The sequence below is a fragment of the Pleurodeles waltl genome, chromosome 8 (genome assembly GCF_031143425.1).
Source record: "Pleurodeles waltl isolate 20211129_DDA chromosome 8, aPleWal1.hap1.20221129, whole genome shotgun sequence".
Lineage (NCBI taxonomy): Eukaryota > Metazoa > Chordata > Amphibia > Caudata > Salamandridae > Pleurodeles > Pleurodeles waltl.
The window spans coordinates 11,918,722-11,946,439 of record NC_090447.1 but is presented as its reverse complement, the minus strand read 5'-3'; the positions used below and the strand labels follow the sequence as shown (position 1 = coordinate 11,946,439).

The following is a 27,718-nucleotide window of genomic DNA, read 5'->3' as shown; positions in this document are numbered from 1 at the left end:
AGACCAAAGTTCATTTCACTTTGCCACCCCTCCCCCATAATCACAAAGGAGAAAACCTTGTAATACAGGACTTCAGGATGTGTGTTGTACATAGCCATATCTAGTATCAGGTAAAATAGGCCATGATGTTGTCCATGTACATTGGGATCACAGGCAAGAAAAAGAGGGCACAGAAGAAATGGTTGACCTCCCAGTCCACACTGGGCAATGCTGTCCCTGGGGTGGGGATAGGTAGTAAATAGAACGACATTTACCCAAACCTTGCTTGATAAGTGTGTGTTTCAAACTAAAACTCTGCACTGCACTGACAAAATCTGATGTGCAAAGATGAACCAGCTCTGCATGTTGTTGAAGACTACTTTGGAAATTTAAACATACCACATCATACTCATGATGCATGAAACTCCTAAAAATGAAGGTGTGACCAAAGGTAAGCAGTGCAGGACACCCTAGCTATTTATGCCTTGGATCTTTCAATAACCTCCAAATACATGTTTGCCTGTAAGTGTGATACCTAGTTGATGTGAGGGCTGTGTTCAATTAACATCTGACCAGGGTTGCTGTGGTGCATTGTCCATCTGCATTGTACACTTTAATGCCAGAGTGAGCTATCACGTGTAGTTGTACACTAACCAGGTCAAATGTGTAACATCTGTTGATGTGAAGATAGTTTGACTTTGTGTTGGTTTGCATGATATTCTAAGGCAAATACTTAGCCTGTTGCGACCTCTGCTTTACAGGTGCTGAGGACAATGAGTTGAGCCAGGACGAAGGACCATCCACCAGTGGTGGGCGACAGGCAATGCAACAGGAGAACCCACTCCTCTTCCAAGGTGCCTTGCCATGTGCCAGAAATGCACATAAGGAGGAGGAAGCAGAGGAGGTGGGAGATCAGGCCCAGATTTCAAAGGATTAGAGGCCTCTGGTCAGCATAGCGTCTCCTACTACACCTCAAACGACTGGCCATTCCTCACATACCCCAATACACCTCCTCACAGCCCTCACATCCAGATTAGACATGTTGGTTCCCTTACACACTCCTACTCAGACAATGTCTCCTAGGGCTTCTGTCCAACATCTGAGATACATGCCAGCCCTGGTGAGGAGCAGGTAGCCTGTAGGTTACAAATCTCTTCCTCACAACCTCCCACCTGCCACCCCCCCCAACTTGCTGGTCGACCTGACGGTCACATCCAAGATCATTCCAGGTGGAGAGGGCTGTCAGATGTTGATGGTGGAGAGTGGGAGGAGGATTTCATCCAACAACAGTCTGACGTGAGGCAGGACATGTGTCCCATAGGTGCTACACTGTCTGACATCTTCAGCTTTATTCAGGACATGCAACCACTCCCAAGGTTGGTACACAGAATGACCCAGATATTGGAGAGGATGGATACATCCTGGCAAGACATGGAGAAGAGACTGAATGATATCAGAGCCATACCAAGGGAAGAGCTCCAGACACCATGCCTTGGCTATGAAGATGATCGAGAGCATACTCAAACTGATACCGAATCAGCCTTCACAGTCAATGCACGGAGGGCAGCCAACACACCTACCTGCACCATGTCACCCCTAGCCCCTGGTTAGAAAACCTGCACAGGACCCCCATCAAATCTACAACAGCTATATTCTCCTTGCACCCTGCCCCACTGCACAGTCACGTCATCCCCTGTGCATGTACCCCCACCTCATGTCCAGGAAGCACTTCCCTCGTACAGAGACCACCATTCCCTGTCCAGGAAGCACTCCCCACACAGGGACCACCACCCCATGTCCAGGATGCTGCCCTCTTTGTACAGGCACCACCACCCCCTGTCCAGGAAGTTCCCCCCTGTACAGTCATCACCATTCCCTATCCAGGAAGCTCCCCTCCATCTACAGGCACCACCACTTCCTGGCCAGGTACCTATCCCACCTGTACACAGACACCACATCCATCTGCACCTCATAACCCAAGGAAATGTACTTCCTCACAACAATCCTCATCACCAAACTTGAGAAGATAGAAGCGAGATCCCCCATGAGCACTGTAATATATGTTTGCACAGAACTATGAAAATAAAAGAGATATACTTCATTTGAATTGAGTGGGGTAATAGTAGTTAATAGTCAAATGCTTATTGTGTTTGTAGAGCACATATGTGTTAATAAATGTGGGTGAGAAATGTTCATTATTAGAACCATCTGTGTACAAAGATATAGGCCCTCATTATGACCCTGGCGGTAATATGGTGGAAAGTACTGCCAACAAGCTGGCGGTGCTTTCCACCATATTATGACATTGGCGGTTTGGCTGAAGCCAAACCACCAATGTACCACACCGACCACAACGCGGTTATGGCCGCCGGGCTGGAGATAGTAATCTCAAGCCCAGTGGCTGTCACTTTACCGCCTGCAGGATCATGGCCCCGCATACCACCATGGTTTTCGTGGCTTCCTTACCGCCACAAAAACCATGGCGGTAGGCACTATCAGTGACAGGGAATTCCTTCCCTGTCTTTAATAGGGGTCTTCCCCATCCCCCTTCCTCTCCAGACCCCCCCATCATTTACGCCCCCCCTTCACACATGCACACATGCATACACACACCGATTCCCACATTCATCCGTTCATGCATACATCCATTCAAACACACATCCGCACACACTTACATACATACACACAGACACGCATTCACACAACTCAACATACACGCACTCATACCTCCAGACATGCACACACATACAACACACACCTGCATACACGCATGCACAGACACACACACACACACACACACAACACCCTCCTCCCCTGTCGGAGCTCCCACTTACCTGTGTCGAGGGGGTCCTCTGGCAGGAGACTGGACGCGGCGCTGCTGCCAGCAGCAGCGTCTGCAAGCAGAACACCACCAGGCCATATTATTTCTCATAATACGGCTGGCGGTGATCTACTGGTCTGGCGCTATGCTGGCAGCTGTGGTCATAATCCGACGGACAGCTGGCAGCCGCGGCAATGATCTTTTGGCGGCCATCGCCGTGGCGGTCATCGGTTTTTACCGCCAAGGTCCAAATGTGGGCCATAATGTTGAAGGCAAAACTAAACCACTCCAGTCAGATACTTCCATACTTTGATTCCAGCAAATACAAGGAACTTCACAACACTCTGCATTTTGAATAAAGTATTTTTTTTATATAAATTTAATGGAAGAAATGAAGGAAAAAAATCCATTGGGAAGGGAGAAAGAAAATCAAATAATGCTCTTCACGCCAAATGGGCAGGGTCCACGGATGGGCTTGGACAAAATAAATAAAACACGTCAAAGAATGTCAGGGGACCCAGTCTGTATACAACGGGGTAAAACAAATGTCTATTGCCATGACACAGTCCAGTCAATCGTCATTCTGGTCATCCTACTTCTGCACGATGATCAGATCCTCTGCTTCGGTGGGCTCATCCTGGCTGGCCGGTGAAGGACCAGACACCCCATGGGACTAGGATACACTGGGGGTATGAGAGATACAGGGAGAAACAGTATGGGATGACGAATAGGGAAACACATGGAGGGTGATATAACCTATGCAATCCTTTATGGATCGGCAGTTCTTCATGGATCCAAAGTAGGATCCGAGAGGACATACCTGCCTCCCCCTCAGATGCCACCATTGCTTCCTGGGATGCATCCCCAGGGATAACATTACAGGAAGGGGTTTGGGTCGCACATGAGGGATGTTGGGTGTCAGGGACAGGGTTGCTCCTCGGGTCCACTGGGCAGGCACTTGGAAGCAAACTAGTGGCATGAGGTGCAGCTGGGTGCCCTGATGGACTGGGGGCTTCAAGATGGGTCTGTGGCAGGCCCAGGTGTTGTTTCGGCCTGCTCCGGGGACACCTCAAGGGGTTCCTGATCTTGTGTGTTTGTTCAAATCCCCCCCCACTGGCCAGAGGTGTCCAGTTTGGTGCCCCCCCCCAACAGTGTCAGCCGTCTCCACACAGTCTGTGGCAGATGATGTAGTGTCCATCCTGGTGAGTGCACTCTTCCTGCCTGAAGATGTTCCAAATTCCTCCTCCTCCTCTTCCTCTTTCATTGTGAAAGACAATGTGAGAGCCGACATCCTGGGAATGCCCTTCTCTGCCCTGAGTCCTCTCCCTGGTGCCCCTATCCAGCTGAGCCACTGAAATGGAAGTAAGAATATAATGCAGTTGTTGTACAATTCATTGCAAGGCACATAAGTACATGAAGCGAGTGCTGACTTTGTTCTCCTTTGATCTCACTATCCAATTCGAGGTGACTTGGAGCCAAAATGTCTGTGTACTATGACTGTGACATCCGGACATTATTCACATATTGACATCTGTCACAATTGTGAGGAGTATATACTTCTGTACTGACGAAGCCTCACCTTCAGCACTATTACAATAATTGGGCCTGATTCACAAAGGCTACCTAGTTATATTCCAAACTCAATCTGCAGGTGGAGATGGGGCACAGTCTGGATGGATATGGCGGCACCTAGGCATGTATCTATCATCCTGTAATGTGCAGGCTTGATAGTTTTACATTTACATTGACTATCACATGTCATCTGATGTGTAGCATGGTCTGAATCTACACAAATGCTTGATTGGATTTACATATACAAAGCTGCCCTTGGTTATTACCTTTGATAAGCTGTGGATCTATATTTTGGAAGATCCCTTGCAACATCAGATAATCTACTTGGCAGTTGCCACATTTGGAATGTCAAGACTGTTTATTTGTGCTGTACACTAGTTGACACATGTGCATAGTTGATGCCGCTAGCTAGACATTACACATGATATACGAGCCACTGTGAAAGATGTGTGTATTTGGTTTCCTTTGTAAATGTGGGTACCATTGTGTGTGAGACAAGTATCCCAAAGACACATGAAAAAATACTTTACACTGATAAAACACACAAAAAGCATGCACGATACCACATCCAACATCCAAAAGCTACGTGACCCTCCACTGAACATTGTGTGGCCCATCCCTTTGCCAGTGCACCCGCAAGTGATAAGGCCCTTTCTTCACCAGTCATGGTGTTGGCATTGCATTTCCTCATTCAAATGCAATAATGAGGCTCATTTCCCCAATAGTGTTCAGAACACTACAGGTCCCAGGATGTACTCTGGTCAGTGCATCCAATGTGCTCCAATTAGACATTGGCCTTATGGCTACTGCAGCAATTTCTCATTTTGTCTGCATGGTCCCTCTCATCTAGTCCCTCAGCCATTTTGGGGGCAATTAGGAAAAACAGAGCAGCAGAATGGCAGATAATCCTATCTTTAGGTGGGATGACTTAAAATGACTATAGAATGGCTGCCTGCAACTTCGTGTTATGAACTTCCTGCCTTGTACTTCCTCTGTGCCATTTCCCTGAGGAAATTCATTGGGTTCCTGCCCGTTATATCCCCACCTGGGGTGTATTATCCACATTGTGTTGGGGTGTATAATCTGCTCCTGGGGTGCAGAAGCCACACCCAGGCATAGAATCGGCATAGAATCTTCACTGAAGATGGGAAACATGGTCGAACAAGTGTCACGAATGTCAACATGTGTAAGATGGGCAGGAAGTCCGATTCAGGAAAGGAAGAGTTTATATGTACACACTACACTACATTACTTCCCAGCACAGCTTGGCCCTTTGCATGATAGTACACGTGGTCAACATATGGCACTTTCATCAAACCCCTCCAGCCCCATGGGGAAACACCATATGCCCCCTCTGGCCAGTCTGGCCCTGCAAATGGCCTATGCACTAAAGATGGAAGCCCCTCAGTCATTGCACTTGGGTCAGAATCTCCACAATGAGACTTCCAACTGTTGGGGTCCATTGTGAATCAGGCTTAGTTTTGGGATTTCATCCAAAATCAGTAGGGCGCAGCCTTCCAAAACCCCTTCAATACAAAGAAGGGCTGACATCCATTTCATGATCATTCAGAGTCAGCCTCACCTCCAAGCAGAATCCTCTGCCATCCTGCTGAACTGTTGAACCCACCTGGCTGAAGGATCTGTGGACGAGGGACCCACACACTCAGTGATACTGATATGGACATACTCACTGAGGGGGTGCTTGATAGGTAGTCCCAGCATTATGAGGTTCTAGAGAAACAGATGCATGATGCTATCTACATTGATAATTGGGACCTTATTACTCATAGGACACATTATCTCTGTTTGCACCATGACAGAGCTTTAAAAAGGTGCAGAGTGGGAAAGTGTGACCCATTAGATTAAATGCAGTGCACCTAGGGCAGCCACACACTCACATTGCCCTGGGGGCCGCACAATCAAGTCAAAAAGAGGAGCTGCACAGTTGAGGGGAATTGGAGATGCCCTTGCAGGCAGGTGCAGTAAGTGACTACACCCACCTGCAAAGGTATGCCTGTAGTGTCTATCGAACCACCTTCCCCCTCTACAGGGGGCTCCCATTAGGGTATGCACTAACAGCACCCCACCTTTTAAATGGCCACTGAAAATGCACCTCCTGACAGCTTCCTTGCCTCTGCACATGCATTTAATATGTGGTGTGGCTACAGTGGCAAAGTGATTCCTTCAATAGCATGGGGCTATGCCCCCATGCTAATGAGTGAACACCCACTGGTGCTAGTGCAGGCACTCTGTATACACCAGCTCTGTCCATATTACAGAAAGTGCAGCATGAGCGTATGCTGCCATTTACGTACTACAGAAGTGCTTTGGGGGGTGCACATTGACATTGTGTACCTGGGGCACTTTGTAGACTACAGCCAAAAGAGTTTACTGGCTGCCTGCTGCAGGGTAGTGTGTCTTTTAACCTGTGAAAGGCCTAGATGTGCCATTAGAGCAGAGTGTGTGTATTAGAATAACATTACCTGCTCAGATGGAGGCAGCCATGTCCTATATCTTGCAAGGTACCGGTTAGTTGACAAGAGACATGTCATCATAGGGATACATACACCTGCATGTGTGATGCATTCTCCATTACACACAATACAAAATTGCTAACCATTTTGAATGTGGCCAGTAGGTGTTAGTCTGGTTCAAGAGGAAGATTCTTTCTGATCACACAGCCCTGCCAAGCTTCCCAGGTCCCTATTGTTGTGCTGATCCACGTCAGATGATTATGATGATCTCTGGCTCTATATTTAACCACAGACCTGGAGTGGCACATCTACACTGCCCACTTGTCCCATGGTGTACATATGACAGACATCTGTCCACGTTACCACATGATATGCCATACACACACATACGAGGGGCATGGTTTAACAAAGGGCCTCTGCCCTTGTGGCAGAGGCCACACAGTTTTGGGGAAGTCTCCTCACTTGGGGCAGGATCTCGACACTTTGAAATCTCAGAGCAGCAACTTCCCCTTGGGTTCAAGAAGTCATCGTCTGATCTGGTACCTTCATCCTTAGGGCAAAGGCCCTTTCTCAATCATTCTCCTCTTGTGAAACTGTCCAGGGAGGTCTCACACATGCAGAACTTCTATCCCCAGAGTCAATGAGACCCTAAGAGACATTTTCCACACCAATCCCTGACATGTGCACATAACGTATTGAATGGCCAATCTCTTGACTCTTGGCAATGGCTGTTGTTTACTGACATCATGTATGGCTTACAAAGTAGTCTCAGAATGGAATATATGGACAGAGTGTCAAAAGTCCAACTATCATCATTGACAACAGACTGCAAACACATGAAGGCCATGACGCAACATGTTGCTCAGGTGAAATAATTGTCAAGCAGCTGGTCACACACCTGCATACCCTGCCCTCTGTTTTTTACAATGGCCTGGTTGCCCAAATTCAGACCTACATGAGGGTCCAGAGGTATGTGTAAGTGGTTTAAAGATGAGGATGCATTGATCAATTATTTGAGGTTGAAATAAAACTAATGTAAAGGCAGCTGGGAAGGTATGACATAATCAACTTTTTAAAACTAATGGTTTACAATTTTTTTTTTAATGTTTATAGAATATTTTTAATAAATCAAAACCCCAAAACTCCTAGAGGAACAAAGGTAGCATTGGAATGAAATTTATCAACCTGAAACTGTTAAAATCAAATGATCAAATGCATTAAGAATTTGTGTTTAAAAATTGGGAACATTTTGCCCAGATACTACAGAATGCGTGTTTTACTCTGGGAAACACCACCCTCTGAATGAAGTTAAAAGTGTATGGTGTGATTCAGACATAACTAAGGCAGCACTGAAACCAGCAACCATTCTAAGGGGCATATTTAAGAGCCCTGACTGCCATTCCAATCCCACATTAGCATCATTTGTTATGCTAATGTGGCGTTAGAAGGCCAAAAATGCCACACCATATTTACAAAGTGGAGCAAGGCATGCATTGTGCCACTTTGTAACCCTTTGTGCTACATTATACCTGCGCCAGGCAAGATGTAAGCAAAGGGGGCGTTCCCCCATTAGGGCCAAAAAAATGGCACAAGGAAATCTAAGAGATTTCAGTGCATCATTTCTTTCAGCACTTTTAACACCTGCTCACAGCAGGCGCTAAAAGGAGGCACACCATTGATTACAATGGGCCTCAATGGGCTTTGCAGGATTAGCATCAACATTTTTTACGCTAATCCTGCAAAGCTCCAAACTACCATAAACAATTATGACGGTAGTCCCCTAACTACCACAATGGTGCGCCATATTTTAAATACGATGCACATATGGTGGCTAAGGGGCGCAAGAAAAATGGAGCTGCGCTATACGCCCCTAAGTTCTCTAGGACCAGGGTTTAAAAGGGTGGTCTAAAGTCTTGTTCCAAGAGGGTTATATTTCAGAGAATCATATACCAAAATATTGTTTATATAATATTGTCCCATTGAGTGTAGATTTTCTATTTTTTACATATTATTGTCACATTGAGTGTAGATTTTCTTTTGTTAATTCACCTGTTTTGTAATTACCTAGAACATTATACTTACGTGTGACAGGAAGTACTCTGACAGTGACATTCTAGCAACTCACTACTGGAAAGAGAGGCTTCTTCTTGATAAAGAATCTGAGGAGCTTGTTGCTAGTGGTGCGCTTAGGAACAGTAAGTATCTATAAGAGAGGAAATTTGACCAATAAAAAACATTTAGGACTTGCCATGTTTGTTTACCTTCTTTGTACTTATTTGAGTTGCAGATACGTTTAGTTGAATGTCCATTTATTGTTAATTATTTACAAAGCAAAAGATGATGGGAATAATCTAAAAACTCAAACTTTTACAAAAGGTATTATCTAAACTGTTAGAAATTTGGTTACTTGTTGACTGGGGTGTGAGCTCTGGTTGAGCAGCAACCACAATCCTAGTGAGTGTATGTCACAAACACAACCTAAATTAACCTGTGCTTACCCTCTGGTAGCTTGGCACAGAGCAGTCAGGCTTAACTTTAGAGGCAATGTGTAAAGTATTTGTGCAAAACTTCAAACAGTAAAACAGTAAAAACAAAACACACAAAAAGATACCACAGCTGGTTAGTTAAATGTTCCAACTGACCGCGATAGAGCATGGGAGGCTACTGGGACCCCATTGAACCAAAGTACCTTAATCATGGTTGCATCTACGTTAAAGATGCAGGCAGCAGGCTGAAGTGATTCATCAATGCTGATCCCCACAGTGGAGGCAATGCATCAATCTCTCCCACGCAGTTGCAATGATGCATCGATTTTCTCCACGCAACAGCAGTGATGCATCAGGTTTGAAATGCGACAGTTCCTAAGGCTTGGAACCGAGGTTGATCCGCAGTAGAGAGACAGTACTTCAACTCCAATCCACACAATGGGACCAATGTGTCAGCTCAAATCACGCAACAGGGGCGATGTGTCGATTCTGATCCATGCAGCGGTGGTGATGCCTCATTTCAGTTGCAGCAGACACCTTAAGCCCACTTGCAAGGGTCCAGAACTGGGGTGGTACTACTTAACAGTTCAGACTCACAGATTGTGGAGTCTGGGTGTAGAAGAAGGTTGGTTGTAAGTCTTTTATGTCCTTGAGACTTCAATCAGGAGACCAGTGAGCTGGCCCTTGGAGTCACTCTGGGGTCTGAGTTGGAGAGACGCAGGTCCAGTCCTTCTCCTTCCCAGACAAGAGGACAGCAGGTCAGCACAGCCAAGCCTGGTACATGGTGAGAGAGATACTCAAGTGGGAGGCACAATCCATGCTGCAGGCCCACTAGTAGCATTTGATTTACAGGCACTGGGCACATGTAGTGCACTTTACGAGGGACTTATAAGCAAATTAAATGTACCAATCAGGGATAATCCAATGTTGGCACATCCTAGGGAAAGAGCACAAGCACTTTAGCACTGGTCAGCAATGGTAAAGGCCAGGTCTGAACGGAACACGTCAGGGAAAACCACGTCTAGGCTGCCAGGTCTACCATAAACCTTTCTTTCTTTCTTTCTTTCTTTCTTTCTTTCTTTCTTTCTTTCTTTCTTTCTTTCTTTCTTTCTTTCTTTCTTTCTTTCTTTCTTTCTTTCTTTCCTTCTTCCCTTCTTTCTCTCTTTCTTCCTTTCCTTCTTTCTTTCTTTCTTTCTTTCTTTCTTTCTTTCTTTCTTTCTTTCGTCCCTTCCTTCTGTCTTTCTTTGTTTGATTAGGTGTCTTCATGCAGCCTCTTAAGGGTACAGTGAAATGAGCAGGGTAGGCAGCATAAGAGCATGTAGGAATGTTAAGGTTAATAAGATCTTATAGAGTGCGCTGCCATCTCAAGGCGATTTCCAGGGGTAGGGAGGGGGAGAAGCTGAAGAGAGACCATGTATATGTTGAATAAGTGAGTATTTAATGTTTACCAAAATATACAGTGAAAAGTAACTGATTGCAAATAAAAGGACAAGCATTCCATGAGCCAAAAGAGAGAACGCTGGCGCCCCAGGCTCGTTCGTTTGAAGAGAGGTATGGCTAAATGATGTGGAGTAAAGAGCTCTACTCAGATTTCTGTTGATTATTTTATGGCAGAAAAAGGGTAGATTCCCATACAAAAACGTATCTATCATGCATAAAACTTGAAAAGAGTCCCAGGGGCACATTTATCAAGAAATCACACGGCGCAGCGAGCCACCTTGCTGGGATGTGTGAAAGGGCAAAAACGCCCCCTGTTTCACATTCTGCCGCACATTCTTGTCTTTTTCCAGCACTGGCGAATAACTTGCGGCCTAGATCTGACATTAACACGATCAATGCCAAAATGTCTGCTGCTGAGTCATGAGTGTGCACACTGAAAGACAGCCACAATATGTTTAACAAGGACGTCTAGAAGCTGCAATTGACTACCAACATTTTACAAAAGGATATAGCCAAACTGGAATATAGAAATCGCAGGGAGAATCTGCATATTTTTGAAATACCCGAAGGGTCAGAGGGCTTCTCAGGGTCCTTTATTGCCTTTCTGGAAAAATGGATCCCACAAATAACTGGATTAAATTTCACGAAACACTTTGAGTTGGAAAGGGCACATCATGTACCTACGTTCAAACCTACCAACAAACATATCACTTGCCTGATTGCCTGTTGACCTTTACGCTAGCAACATGCAGAGCTCACCACACAATCTTCATCTCGCAGGATTACTCAAAACTAACTGTGGAAAACAGCAAGTGTTTCCTTTAACTCAGGCCCAGACTCAAAAGCTCTAATCTTCGGTACTCCTTCATTGGCCCTGGCAGATGCAGAAACATCCCATCTTGAGCGACCTCAGAGACTTACACTCTTTCCTTGATGAAAGAGATGGTGTTATAATGGACGCTCCAAGGCATCCTCTTCTAACTCTAATTCGTCATCCTCAAGCTGTATTACATTTGCCCTGCCAGATTTGCCATTAAGATGCCTGTGCTCTTAATTACTTCTTTAAGCAATCTGTTGTATACTACAAACGCTGAGCTTTCTAGTGACACTGACTTCAATAATTTAGGATTTCCTTTTGTTACGTACCTGATGTAAGGTTCAAGTTGAAGCAGCTTAATGATTACCTACATGCTGTTACTGTCTTTTGTTATACAACTCACTTACTATTTGCAGAAGTCTAAAAAGCAATAAGGAAATAAATGATACCTTCTATGTTCAGGCTCCAACATCCTACTCAGCAGATGTTTGTTCCTTCTGTCTTACACTTGTGTTCTCACAATTTCTGGTGCACTACACTTAAACATGTGCTGCATATTGTAAGGCCCTAATTCACTTTTGGATATGCCTAAACATGACCTCATAACCTTTTACCCTATGGTTTATACCTTTCAAGATTTACCTTTTTGCAGACCATGATACATCCATTGCTGATTTGCATTTGAGGCCTGTGTCAGTTGGGTCTCTCCCTGCTGTCGTCCCCCTCACAGTCAACGTCTCGGACGGGATGTGTGGGTGGGTGGATGAGTCGCTTGGGGTGGGGACAGGCGACAGGTTTCTTCTTATGTTCCTTATTTGTAATTTGATTCTTTATTTGGTGGTTTTCTCTTCAGTTGCCGAAGTCACTGATATTGAAAATTGGTATGGCTGGACTTTACAAAATGCACCGACACATACTTCTGAGGCACAAGTCATCTTCACACTTCTCCTCATCTGCTGGATGCTATAGACCTCTCAGTTACTCTGGTACCCAAACTTCACTAAGCTCACCCTTGTACTAATACCACTACTAATCATTCGCCTATGCAATCAACAAATATACATATAGGGCCAGACTTAATAAGGCCCTAGCGCCACCTTGTGCTACATTAGAGTCATTTTCTTTACGCTAATGTTGTGATAGATTGGCAAAAATGCTGCACCATATTTACAAAGTGGCGCAACGCTAGCATTGCAGCACTTTGTAAATCCTTGCGCTACACTATACCTGCACCAGGCATAACCTATGTAAGGGGGGCGTTCCGGCATTAGGAGGCCCAGAAAAATGACGCAGTGGAATCTATTCCACTGTGCCAATTCTAGCGTAATTTTTAACACCTGCCTACGGCAGATGTTTACATGAGCCTTCCATTGTTTTCAGTAGGCCTCCTTTCACTTGGCAGGGTTAGCGTAAATATTTTTGGCACTAATCCTGCAAAGCGCCAAACTAGCATCATCATTTTTGGTGCTAGTTCCATATCCTGTGCCATGGTGCACCTTATCATAAACATGGCACACACATTGTGGAGTCTAATTTTAAATATGGCGCACACATGGTGGTGGTAGTGGGGAGCTAAGTGGTGCATGTAAAGTGGCGCTGCACTATGTGCAGCGCCACTTTACTTAAATCTGCCCCTTAATCTAGGTACATCCTTTACTAGGATGATCACAGCCTTCTACAATGGCCCCTCTGCCAAAATCAGGATTGATGGATGATTATCCTCCTCCCTCAATTTAGAGAGAGGTACTAGACAGGGCTTCCCCCATCTCCCTCTTCATTTATCCTGACACTAGAGTCCTTACGACATAGCATTCCAACAAACAACCTAATTTCAGGGGTCTCTTTCAATAACACCATAGTTAAAGTGGCAGCCTGTGCTGACGACATTCCAATCTTGACCGAAAATGCCAGTCAATTTATCCCTCCATTACTTCAAACAATTGATGAGCATTCTCTAGCTTCAGGTTATAAACTCAACAGAGATAAATCAAAAGTTAAAGCCTAAACAATCTTTGCACCAGGGAACTATTAAACTCCTCAGGATTATCATGGCAGCCTCATTTCATTAAATATTCAGATCTAGAATTTGGTTCTGACTTAATAGAAATGATCCTTCACAATGAAAACTTAACACTGAAGAAAATCCAGAATCTTCTTGATGGCTGGATAGAGACCAATAAAATGTTGGTCACCCCGTTAGTTAACTGTCTAATAAGTATGCTTCCCTTAATGCTATCTGATGAATCTCATCAAAAACTAGACAAATTAATAAGAAAATTCATCTGGCAAAACAAACATTCTAGACTATCAATCAAGAAACTATGATAACCTAAAAATGTATGAGGCCTTAATCTTCTTGATTCCGGAATTTGCCAAACTGCATTCTTAGCCCGCCAAGGTTCTTTTTGGCTCTCCCCCCCTTGGACTACACTCCCTCTTGATTACTTGTTGAAAAAGGTATACTGGGTGATTTCCACCCTGTAATGCTCCTTTCCACCAAAACAAAGACCTCCTTACCAGCCAAATGCATATTTAATAACACAAAAAGAATACTGTTAAGAATTGAAAGATTGCTAGAAGCCCCCATTACCCGCTCTAATATGATCTCACTTTCAAACAACTTGAAAATCAGGATTATTGGTACACCTACATTTTGTAGGTCTTGGGCTTCTAAGGACATTCAATTCACACACCAGTTAGGGTCACAACACTCCCTTCTCTCCTTTAGAGAATTGCAACAACAATATAACCTTTCAGATGTAGACTTTTATGATTCCTTAAAACTCAAGGACTATCTTTCTCAAACCAAACTTAACAATAAAGAATCCTCGCTCCTCAATCTCATAAGATCCTTAAATAAAACGGATCACCAATCCTCCAAATGTTATGGCCTCTTAAACCCTAAATCTACTCCCTTGAAATCAAAACTGCTAGCAAAAATGGAAACCCAGGGAGCTATCTCCCCAAATAACTGGGAATTAATTTGGAAATCTGTAGTTTCTCACTAAATCTTCCCCTCTCTATCCCAAACAAAAAGCTGGCTTCTACATAGAACATTCTGGATCCCTTGCAGATTACAGTCCCTTGTATGCGAACCAACTTGTTGGAACTCCAATAAAGCAAAGCAATCGGAGGCCTTTCACATTTGACTTTAGACGCAATCTAGTCGGAATACATTCCCAACAAGACTTTCTTTCACTCATCTGGGCTTCCTTGACCCCTGAATCAAATCACATTCCACCAGTCTCCTAGCTGATATACTATGGAATTTAGACTGTAAACCTGTTGTGAGTAACTGGAAAAATACTGCAGACACTTCTTTTCCATCCTGGCTGAACTGCGTCTCACACCTAAGAGGGGACGACAATAAAGTTCCTCAGAACTCACCCTGGAGACCACAGATTAGATCCGTTTGGAAATCACTTGACAATTACTTTGCCACCAGCCAATCACCATGAGCTACCTCCCATATCTACTTACCCTGTAAACCTCAAGCACCTCTCCTTGCTAGTAGATATTGTCTCCCTCAATCCTAGATCAAGCATGACTACAGTTGTCACTGGGCTGACTTGCATTGTATTATGATGCTCTAACATATTTTACTATTTATTATTAAGTATAATTTCTTGATTACATTTCTCTGATGTTTTTTAGGCCCTACACTATATATCCTTGTACAAAGGATTATATTTCATAGCACTCTTTTCCGCAATGTATCAAGTGTATTACTTTTGATGATTTTTCTTTTTCATGTATTATTTGTGTAAAAATTAAATAAAAGTCTTTGAGCAAAAAAAAAAAGTTATTATTGAGTGCTTGCCTTTGGCACCCCTTGAGCCCAAGAATGGATTAAATGGTCCACCATGAGGGACCAATGGGCGTGGCAAAAGGAAGTTGGGCAAGTCTGCAACCCAGGAAGCCAGGCAGCCAGGCACAAGATGGTAAAAGGAATGGACAAAGGAAGTCAACTTGCAGCTCAGATGTTCTTGGTGCAATTGATCATATCTCCGACCACAGTACCTGCTGGGAGCACAAAGATAATACAAAATAAATGTGTGAACCAGACATAAAACTAGATTATAACTAAAATAATAAAGTAATGGGGACCCTGTGTAGACCGGTGGAATCAAAGTTAGTACTTATAATTTTACAAGAAAAACAAAGGTATATAAAGAGTGCTGATCACAGTCCTAAAACAAGAAGATGTTGTCAGCGGGGGCACTCAGCAGCTAAAATCTCAGAATAGACGTGCTTGAGTGTGGATTAAATACCCTGCCGTGAGAGGAGCATGCGCATAAGGAAGATGAGGAAAATTTGCTGATGTTTCAGAGACTCATCACTTAAGTCAATGGCTGCTTTTTCCCTTCAAAGCCTAGAGTGTTGCCCACCATGCCTCCCCCAGCACAGGGTGACACCCCTGCCAGATATGTGGAATCAAGTGATAAACTGTTTTTTTACAGGTCACCTGCTTCCTGAGGACTGGTCGTGGTGCTGGCTATCCAGAGCTCCAAGGGCCAAGCTTTAAAAGAGTCCTCATGTCTGACAACTTTATAATCACCTTGGGTTATGGAAAGCACTAAAAACTGTTGACCTCAGCTCCCCTTCTGCTGGAACAATATGGTAGTGTTCTCTGGTGCCCATCACCAAGAAACCACTGGTGTACATGTGCTAACAAACCAATCAATCCTTCAATCACTAAGTGGTGTTACAACTCAAAATTAGCCATACACAAGCATATGTAAAGCCATATCAATAAAGATGGGTACTTTATCAGGTTTAGTGTGTGAGCAAACTTTCCAACATACATTAAATATTACTGCTGATGGTCTCATCTTAAAAGCATGCCTCTTTCTTATAGTTTAGCATCCTGCACTTCTCTGTGTCGACACCCAGAAGCCACTGTTTATCTTACTGTTGTAAAGTGATGTGTTTGCTAAAGAGGCCTGTTGCTGATGGGTAGACAACACATGCTTTGTTGATCTGTTTGTAACTTGTTCAAATCCCAGTGAATCCATTTCAGGGAGTTTCAACCAGCTGACGTTTCACTACTGAGATATGTCACAAGTTTCAGATGATTAAGACAGCTCCGTGGGTTAATGAATCTTGGAAAGTAAGCTGTCTACCACATGTCACACATTGCAATGCCAGCAATTTAGCCATGGGGGTTGAAGCACAAAGTGAAGCTGTGTCAACCAATCAAGAGTTTATAACGCACTGCAAGTAACATGTGAGGGTCTCAAGGCACTGGAGTTGCTAGCTGCTTTCTAGTGGTCTGTTCATTCGAACAGCCAGGGCTTGAGTCCTTTCCTGAATTGCTGGAGAGGTGAGGTGGTCCTGAGGTGCGGGACACCAGGAAAGAGAAGGAGAAGGAGTGTCCGCAGGTGTCCGTGAGGAAGAGGGAGGTGGATCGTAGGTGTTTGGTCAGTTGGTGGATTGTCATGTGTTTGTTGATGTATTCCGTGTCTATGCGTGTAACTTGCACTTTGCACTTTGCAATCCCAGTTAGATGTTTTAGTGTTGATTTAGTTGCACCGTAGTACTGAGTGTAATCAGCAGTTAAGAGGCTCCAGACACAGTAAGATAATTCACGGGTTGTGGCACCTCCTGCATTGATCTCTCCACAATCTGTAGGCATTGTTTGCATTACCGTCTGGATGCATGGAGCGAGCTGAAAGAAAACTAAAAGAAAACAGAGCTTAAGTACAAATGAGAGAAGAAAAAGGCCGCCCACTTAAAACAATTTGAGATTAATACTCCTGTTCAACAAGGCTGTGTCAGTGTGAGGTTGTAGCAGGCATACACAAGAGACTTGTGAACCCCGTCTGAGCGCAAAATTAACACAAATTGGCACGTGGCTGCATCCCATGTGGGACGGGCGGGAATAACATGGCCTTCTCGATGACTAATACAATCTTGATTCTCCAGTTAAATTTTCAAAGAAAATCCTCAATTTGTATTATGCATTCTGTGTTATTTATCTTTACATTTTTGAGTGTTACCCTTCTGTCATTTACTCCTGTCTAGGGTCCCTCTTAGAAGAGTAAAGTCTGTAAGAGAGAAGCTCAGAGAAGAAGGGAGGCTGAAGGACTTCCAGGTGAACCTCAACATTGACCTGGCCAACAAATACAAGCGGCATAATGGCTCTAGAGTGGACCTTGCACCAATGACCAACATATTTGACGTAAGCTGCTCTTCATAGTGTGTGGTGCCAGGGACCTGATGACTGAGTTGTTAATGCTGCAGTAAATATTGACCAATCAGGCAAATGTTTGTGGATGTAAGCATGTTATATTACATTGTGATAGACTTCCAGGAGCGTGTGCGATAGCTTTGAGAGTAGTTAATGGGTTTAAGATATGGGTGTATGTACTAAGATAACATTCACAAAAACTGGTCCCAAGAAGCACACAGATTTTTTGCAAATTCAGTGTTATGAGTAGGTTGGTTCACAAAATATTGAATCACTGGGTGTCACACAACTAACTGCCTTTTTGATATTCATTAGGGAGGTAGCAATCTATGACCCCGTAACATTGACCAAAATCACATGGATGATGGCTGCAAAGGTCATCAGGCCACCATGTCTATGAATGAATTTAAATGAAGAAAAGCTTTCTCTAATGCAGCCAATTACAGGCAAGGTGATTATATTTAAATAAATAGATGTCTTTTATTTTAAAGTTTCACTGAGAGGCAGCAGTGGTCTCATGGACAACTGCCTACTGTGCTTAAAACTTTTTTCAACATTCACAAAGAGGAAGAGAACTAAGAGGGACCTCTTCCCCTTCACAAATCAGTTACCACCTCGACCTGGAAGTGATTAACCCCTTCGTTGTCAGGCCTTTTCCTCCTCAGGTGCCAAGCCTTTTTTTGGCTATTTGGGGTAGTTCGCGCTTAGGCCCTCATAAATTTTTGTCCACATAAGCTACCCTCGCCAAATTTGTGAGTTTGTGGATTCCCATGGAGGAGACCAAAAAATTAGCAAAAATACAGTGAAAATATAGTTTTTTTTTAAAGAAACTGTGGAAGAAGGGCTGCAGAAGAAGGCTTGTGTATTTTTCCCCTAAAAATGGCCTCAACAAAGGGCTGGTGGGTGCTAAAATCGCCATCTTACAGCTTTCAGGAACAGGCAGCCATGAATGAGAAAACCACATTTTTCAACACAATGTTGGCATTTTACTGGGACATACCCCATTTGTTCAATTTCTTTTAGCTTTTAGCCTCCTCCCAGTTAGTGACAGAAACGTGTGTGAAACCAATGCTGGATCCCAGAAATCTAAACATTTCTGAAAAGTAGACACGATTCTGAATTCAGCAAGGGGTAATTTGTGTGGATCCTATAAGTGTTTCCTACAGAAAATAACAGCTGAAATAAAATAATATTGAAATTGAGGTGAAAAAACAGCATTTTCTCCACGTTTTACTCTTTAACATTTTCCTGCAATGTCAGATTTTTTAAAGCAATATACCGTTACGTCTGCTGGACTCTTCTGGTTGCAGGGATGTATAGGGCTTGTAGTTTCATCAAGAACCCTAGGTACCCAGAGCCAATAAAGGAGCTGCACCTTGCAATGGGTTTTCATTGTATGCGGGGTATACAGCAATATATTTGGTGAAATATAAAGACTGAAAAACAGGTATCAAGAAAACCTTTGCATTTCCAAAATGGGCACAAGATAAGGTGTTGAGAAGCAGTGGTTATTTGCACATCTCTGAATTCTGGGGTGCCCATACTAGCATGTGAATTACAGGGCATTTCTCAAATAGATGTCTTTTTTACGCACTTTCTTACATTTGGAAGGAAAAAATGTAGAGTAAGAGAAGGGGCAAAAAAACTTGTTTTGCTATTCTGTGCTCCACCAAGACTCCCGATAAAAATGGTACCTCACTTGTGTGGGTAGGACTGGCGCCCACGAAAGGAAATGGCTCAAAACACAACGTGGACACATCACATTTTTACATTGAAATCTGACTCGTTTTTTGCAAAGTGCCTACCTGTAGATTTTGGCCTCTAGCTCAGCCGGCACCTAGGGAAACCTACCAAACCTGTGCATTTTTGAAAACTAGAGACCTAGGGGAATCCAGGATGGGGTGACTTGTGGGGCTCTTACCAGGTTCTGTTACACAGAATCCTTTGCTAACCTCAACATTTGTAATAAAAAAAACACTTTTTCCTCACATTTTGGTGATGAAAAGTTCCGGAATCTGAGAGGAGCCACAAATTTCCTTCCACCCAGTGTTCCCCCAAGTCTTCCACTAAAAATGGTACCTCATTTGTGTGGGTAGGCCTAGCGCCCGCAACTGGAAATGCCCCAAAACACAACGTGGACACATCACATTTTTCCAATGAAAACTGACATGTTTTTTGGAAAGTGCCTAGCTGTGGATTTTGGCCATTAGCTCAGCCAGCACCCAGGGAAACCTAGCAAACTTATAGATTTTTTTAAAACTAGATACCTAGGGGAATCCATTATGGGGAGACTTGTGGGGCTCCTACCAGGTTCTGTTACCCAGAATCCTTTGCAAACCTCAAAATTTGGCAAAAAATAAACACTTTTTCATCACATTTCGGTGATGAAAAGTTCTGGAATCTGAGAGGAGCCACACATTTCCTTCCACCCAGCATTCCCCCAAAGAAAACAGACCTCTTTTTTGCAAAGTGCCTAGCTGTGGATTTTGGCCTCTAGCTCAGCTGGCACCGATGGAAACCTACCTCACCTGTGCATTTATGAAATCTAGACACCTAGGGTAATCCAAGATGGGGTGACATGTGGGGCCCTGACCAGGTTCTGTTACCCAGAATCCTTTGCAAACCTCAAAATTTGGCCAAATAAAAACTTTTTCCTCATATTGTGGTGTTGGAAAGTTGTGGAATCTGAGAGGAGCCACAAATGCCCTTCAACCCAACATTCCCCCATGTGTCTTGATAAAAATGGTACCTCACTTGTGTGGTTAGGCCTAGTGCCCGCCACAGGAAATGGCCCAGAACACTACGTGGACACATCAAAATTATCAGATACAAAACTACCTGTTTTTGCGGGTCACCTGTGTTTTTCGTCCTGGGCTCAGTAGCCTTCTAGAGAAACCTACCAAACCCAGACATTTCTGAAAACTAGACATCCGAGGGAGTCCAGGGAGGTGTGACTTGTGTTGATACCCAGAATCCTCAGGAAACCTCAAATTTAGCTTAAAAGTCTAATTTTTCCCACATTTCTGTGTGGGATCACTACAACAGCACAAATTTCCTGCCTCCCAACATTCCCCTCAGTCTCCTGACAAAAATGAATCCTCACTTGTGTAGGTGGGCCAAGTGCCTGTGACAGGGAAGAGCCAAAAACATGTCAAAATTGAGGGGGAACCAAAGGGGGTCCAAAAGGGCAGTTTGGAAAAAAACGTTTTTAGGATGACAAGTGGGGAAGAATTTTTATCACTTTAAATGCAACACTACTGGGTGGTAGGAATTTTGTGGATTCCTGCAGATTTTGGAAAGTTCCATCACAAAAATGTGTGGAAAATGTGTGATTTCCAGCAAAGTTGGAGGTTTGCAGGGCATTGTGGGTAAGAAAATGGTGCGGGTGCATGTAAAGCACATCACCCTGTACTCACCCAGATGTTTAGTTTTCAGATGTGTCAGTTCTCGTATATTTTTCTCCATGGCAGCGTCCCAGAGTCCAAAACTTGCAGCCCTCACTATTCCAAGTGGGACAATTTTGAGAGTTAGATAAGCTCTAAGGGCCCAAATGTAAAACCAAAACCCAAAATTATCAAATGTCCTCTTGCTTACCGTGGGATAAGATATTTTAGTGTGCAGGGGGAGAGCTGAAAGACTGTTACCCCCTTCAGTTGGGGTGGGAACATAACCTTGCCCATACTGGTTGGTAGCCACCACCCCAATACTTTTTTTTTTTAATTCCCTGGCATCTAGTAGGCTTTCTGCCCCCCCCCGGGGAGTGGCAGAACAACTTTGTCCCCGTTTATTTTGGGTGGGGCCGTATGGCCATACCCCCACCCTCTTTTTTTTTTCTTCTTTTTTTTTAAATCTTTCCTGGTCTCTGGTGGGCTTTCCTCCCCTCAGCCCCTCCTTTGGGGGGCAGATGGGCCTTATAAAAATAGACCGAACTGGGGGCATAAATGGCCAACAGTAATGTGACCCCATGGGGAAAAGCCCTTGCCCAAGTGGCTGCCCCCCAAAAAAAACACACACACACCAATCCCTGGTGCCTAAGTGGTTTCTGCCCCCCTGGGGGCAGATCAGCCTAATAGAAACAGGCCGATCTGCCCCCAAGGAGGTCAGAAATGGCCTAAAATAAATTTGCCCCACAGGGGAGCGAACCTTGCATAAGGGGTCGCTCTTTTTGTGTGAAACTGATGTCAAAAATAAAAATCCCTGGTGTTTAGTGGTTTCTGCCCTCCCAGGGGGCATAAATGGCCTAAAATAAATTTGCCTCTCAGGGGAGCGACCCTTGCCTAGGGGTCGCTCCCCATCTGTAAAAAAAAAATAAAAAAAAAAATCCCTGGTGCCTAGTGGCTTCTGCCCCAACCCCCCTCCAGTGGCAGATTGCCCCCAGGTGAATGTCCCTGTCTAAAGAGGTCGCTCCCCTTCATTGTTTACATAAATGAAAAAAACTCCCTGGTGTCTAGTGGCTTCTGCTCCGCCCCCCAGGTGCAGATCGACCTAATGAAAATAGGCCGATGTGCCCCCGTGGGGGGCAGAAAAAGCCTTATAAAAAATGCTCCCCCGGGGAGCGACCCTTGCTCAAGGGGTGCGACCCTTGCTCAATTTCCACAAACAAAAACACAAAATCCCTGGTGTCTAGTGGGCATTTCTGCAGCCCGATCACATCACAATCGGACTGCAGAAATGCTCAAAGAGACATCAAAGGAAAGGAAAGGCATTTCCTTTCCTGTGAGGCCTCTCCCCCACCCAGCACGTGATCGGAAGAGAAATGATTTAGCATTTCCTTTCGATCCGTGCTGGAAGCTGAGCTTCCAGCGTGGTGGGGTTGGCATCTGATGAGGTCAGCGCGCGATTGAGCGCTGCCGTCATCAGATGTCCCTGGGGGGGGGATGTCACTGCAGGGGGGTCAGGGGAAGCGATTCCCCTTCCAGCCCTGCTGTGGGGGTGGGTGGAGGGGAGGCCCTCGGGGGAGCACTAGCGCTTCCCCAGAGGACCTCTACCAGGACATAACAGTTAGGTTTTTGAGGGCAAAAGGGTTAACTGATGTTGTATCCGGTTTATAGTCTCAAACCAATGATACGTCAGGGCACTACTCACAATAGCTTCACACCCTTTCCAAGTAGCGACTAGTAATCCATTTCTAAACCCATTCACTGATTCAGAAAAGATATTCTACAGCTGCCAATGTGTGCGTTTAGTAAATGCTGAAATGTTTTTCCACGGTTGCTAAGGGCAAGTTGTGTGACATTTTGTTTTGAAAATCACAAATTGCGATCCGTTTGGGAATCGCAAATTGCAAGTCGCAAAACAAAATGTACAACAGTGTTAAGTACACTGTTTGCTATTCCCAATGGGGTCGCAAATGACCTACCTCATCAATATTCATGAGGTAGATGGCAATTTGTGACCCCTTTGGGAATGGCCACACTCACAGGGATGGTGGCCTCCTGGGGACAGCAAACCACCTTGTCTGTGACTTCTTTTAAATAAAGCGTTTTTTTTTTTTTAATGCAGCTTTAGAGGAAAACAGGATGCATTACAAAAAAAAAAAAATGAAAAGTTTTATTTTCATTTTTTCAGAGTTGGCTGTGGTCCATGGGACCACTAACTGCTCTGAAAAAAGTTTTGCTTCCCCATTTACAAAGGGGAAGGGGTCCCTTGGGGACCTCCCTCCCTTTGCAAAGTTTACCACCAATTTTAAGTTGGTGGTAATCTGCAAATGTTCTGCGACCTCATTCCGGTCACAAAACATTCACTCATACCAGTGCCATTCGCTATTAGGAAGGGAAGCCCTTGGCACGCCCCTACCTAATAGTCACTCGCAAAAACATTTAGCAATTTGGTAACAGATTACTGAACTTCAAAATGGGGTCTGTACATGCACAAATGTTTTTTTGTATTCGTAAACTGCCCGATTCTCCAAATCGGACCCTTTGCGAAAGCAAAAATCCTTTGTACATCTGGCCAAAGCCTCTAATTTAGCGAATCAGAGTATTTAGCACTGTTAAAAAGTTGTGAACATCAAGCCCTTTGTACATAGTGCATTGTGAAGTGCAGGAGAGCTCCACATCTGGGATGTGAAGCACATGTAAGTGTACAAAAAAACATTTTACTTTTCCATATTCCACATTGATATTCATGGAAAGAAGAAAAGTGTTTTTTTGCCATGAAGCGCACTCAAGAAGAGTTTTTTTTTTCTTCAATGTAAATGTATTTTTAGTGGTCAGAATATGGGTGCTCGTACATCCCAGTAGAGTTCCCAGTTTTATGTTTTTTGACACACATTTCATTTTTATAGGTGCAATTCTTCTTGTTAAGGACAGAAGTAAGACTTCCCGGAGTGGAAAAAGGCACATCAATCCCATATGTTAAAGGGAGTATGGCTTATGCCGTGTGTGAAAGAATATTCTATGTGGAGTGTAAAAATTCAAAGGGATATTGCTGCATAATTTTCATTTGCAAAATTTCAATTAATAAAACATCGTCTTGATTAAATTGTGCTCAGTAGGAGTATTGCTTGACATATAAACAGCATGACCACCGAAACCCCCCAAAAGTCAGAATCCAAGCTTAACAAGCATTGGCATAGCAAATGGCTCTCGCCCTTGGGACCTTATAAGTACTTAGCCATACAGCACATTATCCTGGGTGCTACAACATCTACTGTTTAAAGTGACATTCCGATGGCAATAGGGCTTTGTAAATCTGGCCCATGGTGCGTTACACATTTTTAGGCCTTGCACAGCTGGTATGTTATTATTACAAACAAGTCTCCTAGAATCCCAAACTACTCCAAGCTGTAAAACAAAGGTTCCAGCCATGAGAGAGCTTAAAAGACATTGAATGGTAGGAGAGATTATGATTTCTCACCAGATGACACCCAACCTGGTGTGGGGACCCAGAAGATGACCTGGGCAGACATATCCCATTGTGCTGAACATTTTGGTGATGGTCCCATTGCCACAGGACAACCACGGGCTGCATTATGGGCCAAAGTGTTTGTAAAAGGAATGGCCTGCAATGCATTATGGGGTGAGTTTCCTGAGTGCAGTGGATATTGTTGTATCAGCTCTCGCACTTTGCGGGGGGAGCTGTGGAGGATTTCCCTTGTGTTTTTTTCTGTTTAAAAGACACCCTCCTGTATATATTTCAACTGCTAAACTAATGTAGCACAAGCATCTCAGACAGAGTGCAGCATAAGGGAGTGGATGTGGCATAAGGCCAGAGCTGCCGACTTTAGAGCTGGGGAACCAGGTTCAAGTCTTGGCATCGACTCAACATCCTGTGATTCTGGGCAAATGACTTAATCTCCGAGTGGCTTTCCAATATTTTGTTCGAGTTTGCGTTACATAATACTGCAAACAAAAGAGAAATATTAATGCCCGAAAACAAGCAAAAAGAAGAAACCACATACTGCTATGGAGCTCTAAGCAGAGAAGCAAAAGAAAAAAGTAGTGTGCTATCACTAAGGTATATGGCCGATCATGCAATAATTACTGTAACATGTTCAGTCTCTAAGGTGGTAACAAAACAGCCTCAAGGCGGGACATACGTAAAGCATTTTTGAAAAGCAGGCGAATGAATGAAAGTGATGGGTGTGGTGAGAGCCCACAGAAGTAGATTACCACATGTGCATGCGCTCTACCTAATCTCTACCTAAAAAGCGGGTAGCATGGGAAGCCCAACGAAGGGCCACCTGCACTTCTCTCTCAGAGTTTATCTCTCAATAATGTCCCTAGGAGGAGCAGGTGTGGTTGTCAGAGATGATTTAAGGCATGGGCAAAGTGGGCAATTGTCAAGGGCCCCCACCTTCCCTGGGGCCTCTGGAAAATTAAACTTGGTCTATATTTTCCTTTTGTCTATGTCTCCATCTCTGGCTTTCACATGCAATTCAATATTGTTTGGTATCATGGGAAGTGAATTAGCAGAAAACCTGTAATAAAATTCAAAGTTGTTTAACTCAGGGGCCCCAAAATATTTCTTGCCCTGGACCTCCTAAATCCAGAAAATGTCACTGGTGGTTGCAGAACATAGCAGGAATCTAGAAACTTTCACAAAAAGCACCTCTGTAATGAATGATGCAGTCCCCTCAGGTCTAGGCCACCTAGTGAAAAAATAAGCTGCAGATGGTTAGTCTGGGATCTCAGCAGCTGGGCCACCTGCACGGTGAGGTGGCACTAGCTCTTTGGATATAACTGGATCACGTGTATACTTTTTCTGCTGCAAAACAATGCCTACTGCTGCAAAGAGAAAACATACAAAACAACACATCCTCACAGTATGTTATATTGAGCAAAATAGCACCTCCACATCGTTTTTACGTTTTGACTCAGGGATCACGCCTGCCCGCACTCCTCTCACAGATTAGGGCACATATTCATTGTGATGTTTGCTCAAACATCACTATTCATAAATTTCAATTGAAAGAGAATGTCACCTAGGCCAAGAGCAACCCAGAGTGGATTTGGGGGTTGCCACTGTGTCATTTGAATGTGTAATATTAGCAGTGCGCATGAAACCAGCTCCTGTGAAAACATCCCCAGCAAAACAATATTTTGACTGCCTTGTTACTCTCCCTAGCAGCTACAAGCTATATTTGACAACACTGGTTACAAGGTGGCATCTTCATGTGGTGTCTTGTGGTGGGTCTGGATGTCAGCTGCTCATGGTGAGTTTAACATGCTGCAGTGAAGGGTGGAAGCTGTTTTTAGCAGCAATATTGTAGCTATGTGCATGAAAAGAGGTCCTCGGACCTTGGCCACTGCAGTGCTCTTAACTGAGTGTGAAGGGTGCAGATCCTGAGCCGAGTGCCCTGATACAGTGAGGGGCATATTTATACTCTGTTTGCGCCGAATGTGCGTCAAACATTTGACGCACAATCGGCGCAAACCCTGCCCCATATTTATACTTTGACGTCCGACCCCGCGGGCGTCAAAATTCCACCATGTGCGTCATTTTTTGGAAGGGTGAACCAGCCTTGCGTTCATTATATGCAAGGTAGGCGTTCCCTTCCAAAAAATGACTTTAAGCCCTGTGCCCCATATTTATACTCTGACGTCATTTTGACGCACAGGAGGGGGTGGGCCTTAAAAAATGGCGCACAGCCCGATGGGTGCCATTTTTTAATGCCTGGGTCAGGGCAGGCGTTAAGGGACCTGTGGGCTCGGAAGGAGCCCAGAGGTGCCCTCCCCTGCCCCCAGGGACACCCCCTGCCACCCTTGCCCACCACAGGAGGACACCCAAGGATGGAGGGGCCCATCCCAGGGAAATAAAGGTAAGTTCGGGTAAGTATTTTTTTCTGTTTTTTTTTGTGGCATAGGGGGGCCTGATTGGGGCCCCCCTACATGCCACTATGCCCAATGACCATGCCCAGAGGACATAAGTCCCCTGGGCATGGCCATTGGGCAAGGGGGCATGACTCCTGTCTTTGCTAAGACAGGAGTCATGTCAATGGAGGTTGGGCGTCAAAAACAATGGCGCAAATCCGGTTTGAGGCCTGAATTTTGCCTCAGACCTGACTTGCCCCTTTTTGTTGACGCACAACCCCCATTTTCCCATACGCCGGCGCTGCCTGGTGTGAGTCATTTTTTTTTACGCACACCAGTCCACAGCGCTGGCTAATGTCATTCCATAAATAAGGCGCCCGCATGGCGCATTGGAATGGCGTTAGCCGGTTGTAAACTTTTTGACGCACAACTGCGATGGCGCAGTTGTGCGTCAAAAAGTATAAATATGGGCCTGAATGTGGTGTTGAGGGTGCAGGTGCTTTCACTGTGCAGGCAGCAACCAGGCCTGAATGTGGGTGGAGATCCCCCTACATGCGAGTGTCCATAGTGACTGAATCCACCTACATAGGGGAAGCGTATAGGGTTTCTGGGGCACACTTCTCCCAACAAGGAGCACCCTAGAAGGGCCACTGACTGTGGGACACGTGAATGGGGGAACACAAAA

At 44.5% G+C, this 27,718-nt stretch overlaps 1 protein-coding gene across 1 annotated transcript in view; it reads left to right on the top strand.

Moving 5' to 3' along the window:
• The first annotated feature begins 393 nt into the window (after positions 1–393).
• LOC138249012 (pepsin A-like) overlaps positions 394–27,718 on the top strand; it is an 85,286-nt gene continuing 57,961 nt past the window's right edge. The window contains exons 1-5 of the mRNA XM_069203069.1: positions 394–430; positions 741–883; positions 8,915–9,041; positions 9,987–10,116; positions 17,614–17,770. Coding sequence (XP_069059170.1) covers positions 394–430; positions 741–883; positions 8,915–9,041; positions 9,987–10,116; positions 17,614–17,770 — 594 coding nt within the window. The remainder of the gene's footprint in view (positions 431–740; positions 884–8,914; positions 9,042–9,986; positions 10,117–17,613; positions 17,771–27,718) is intronic.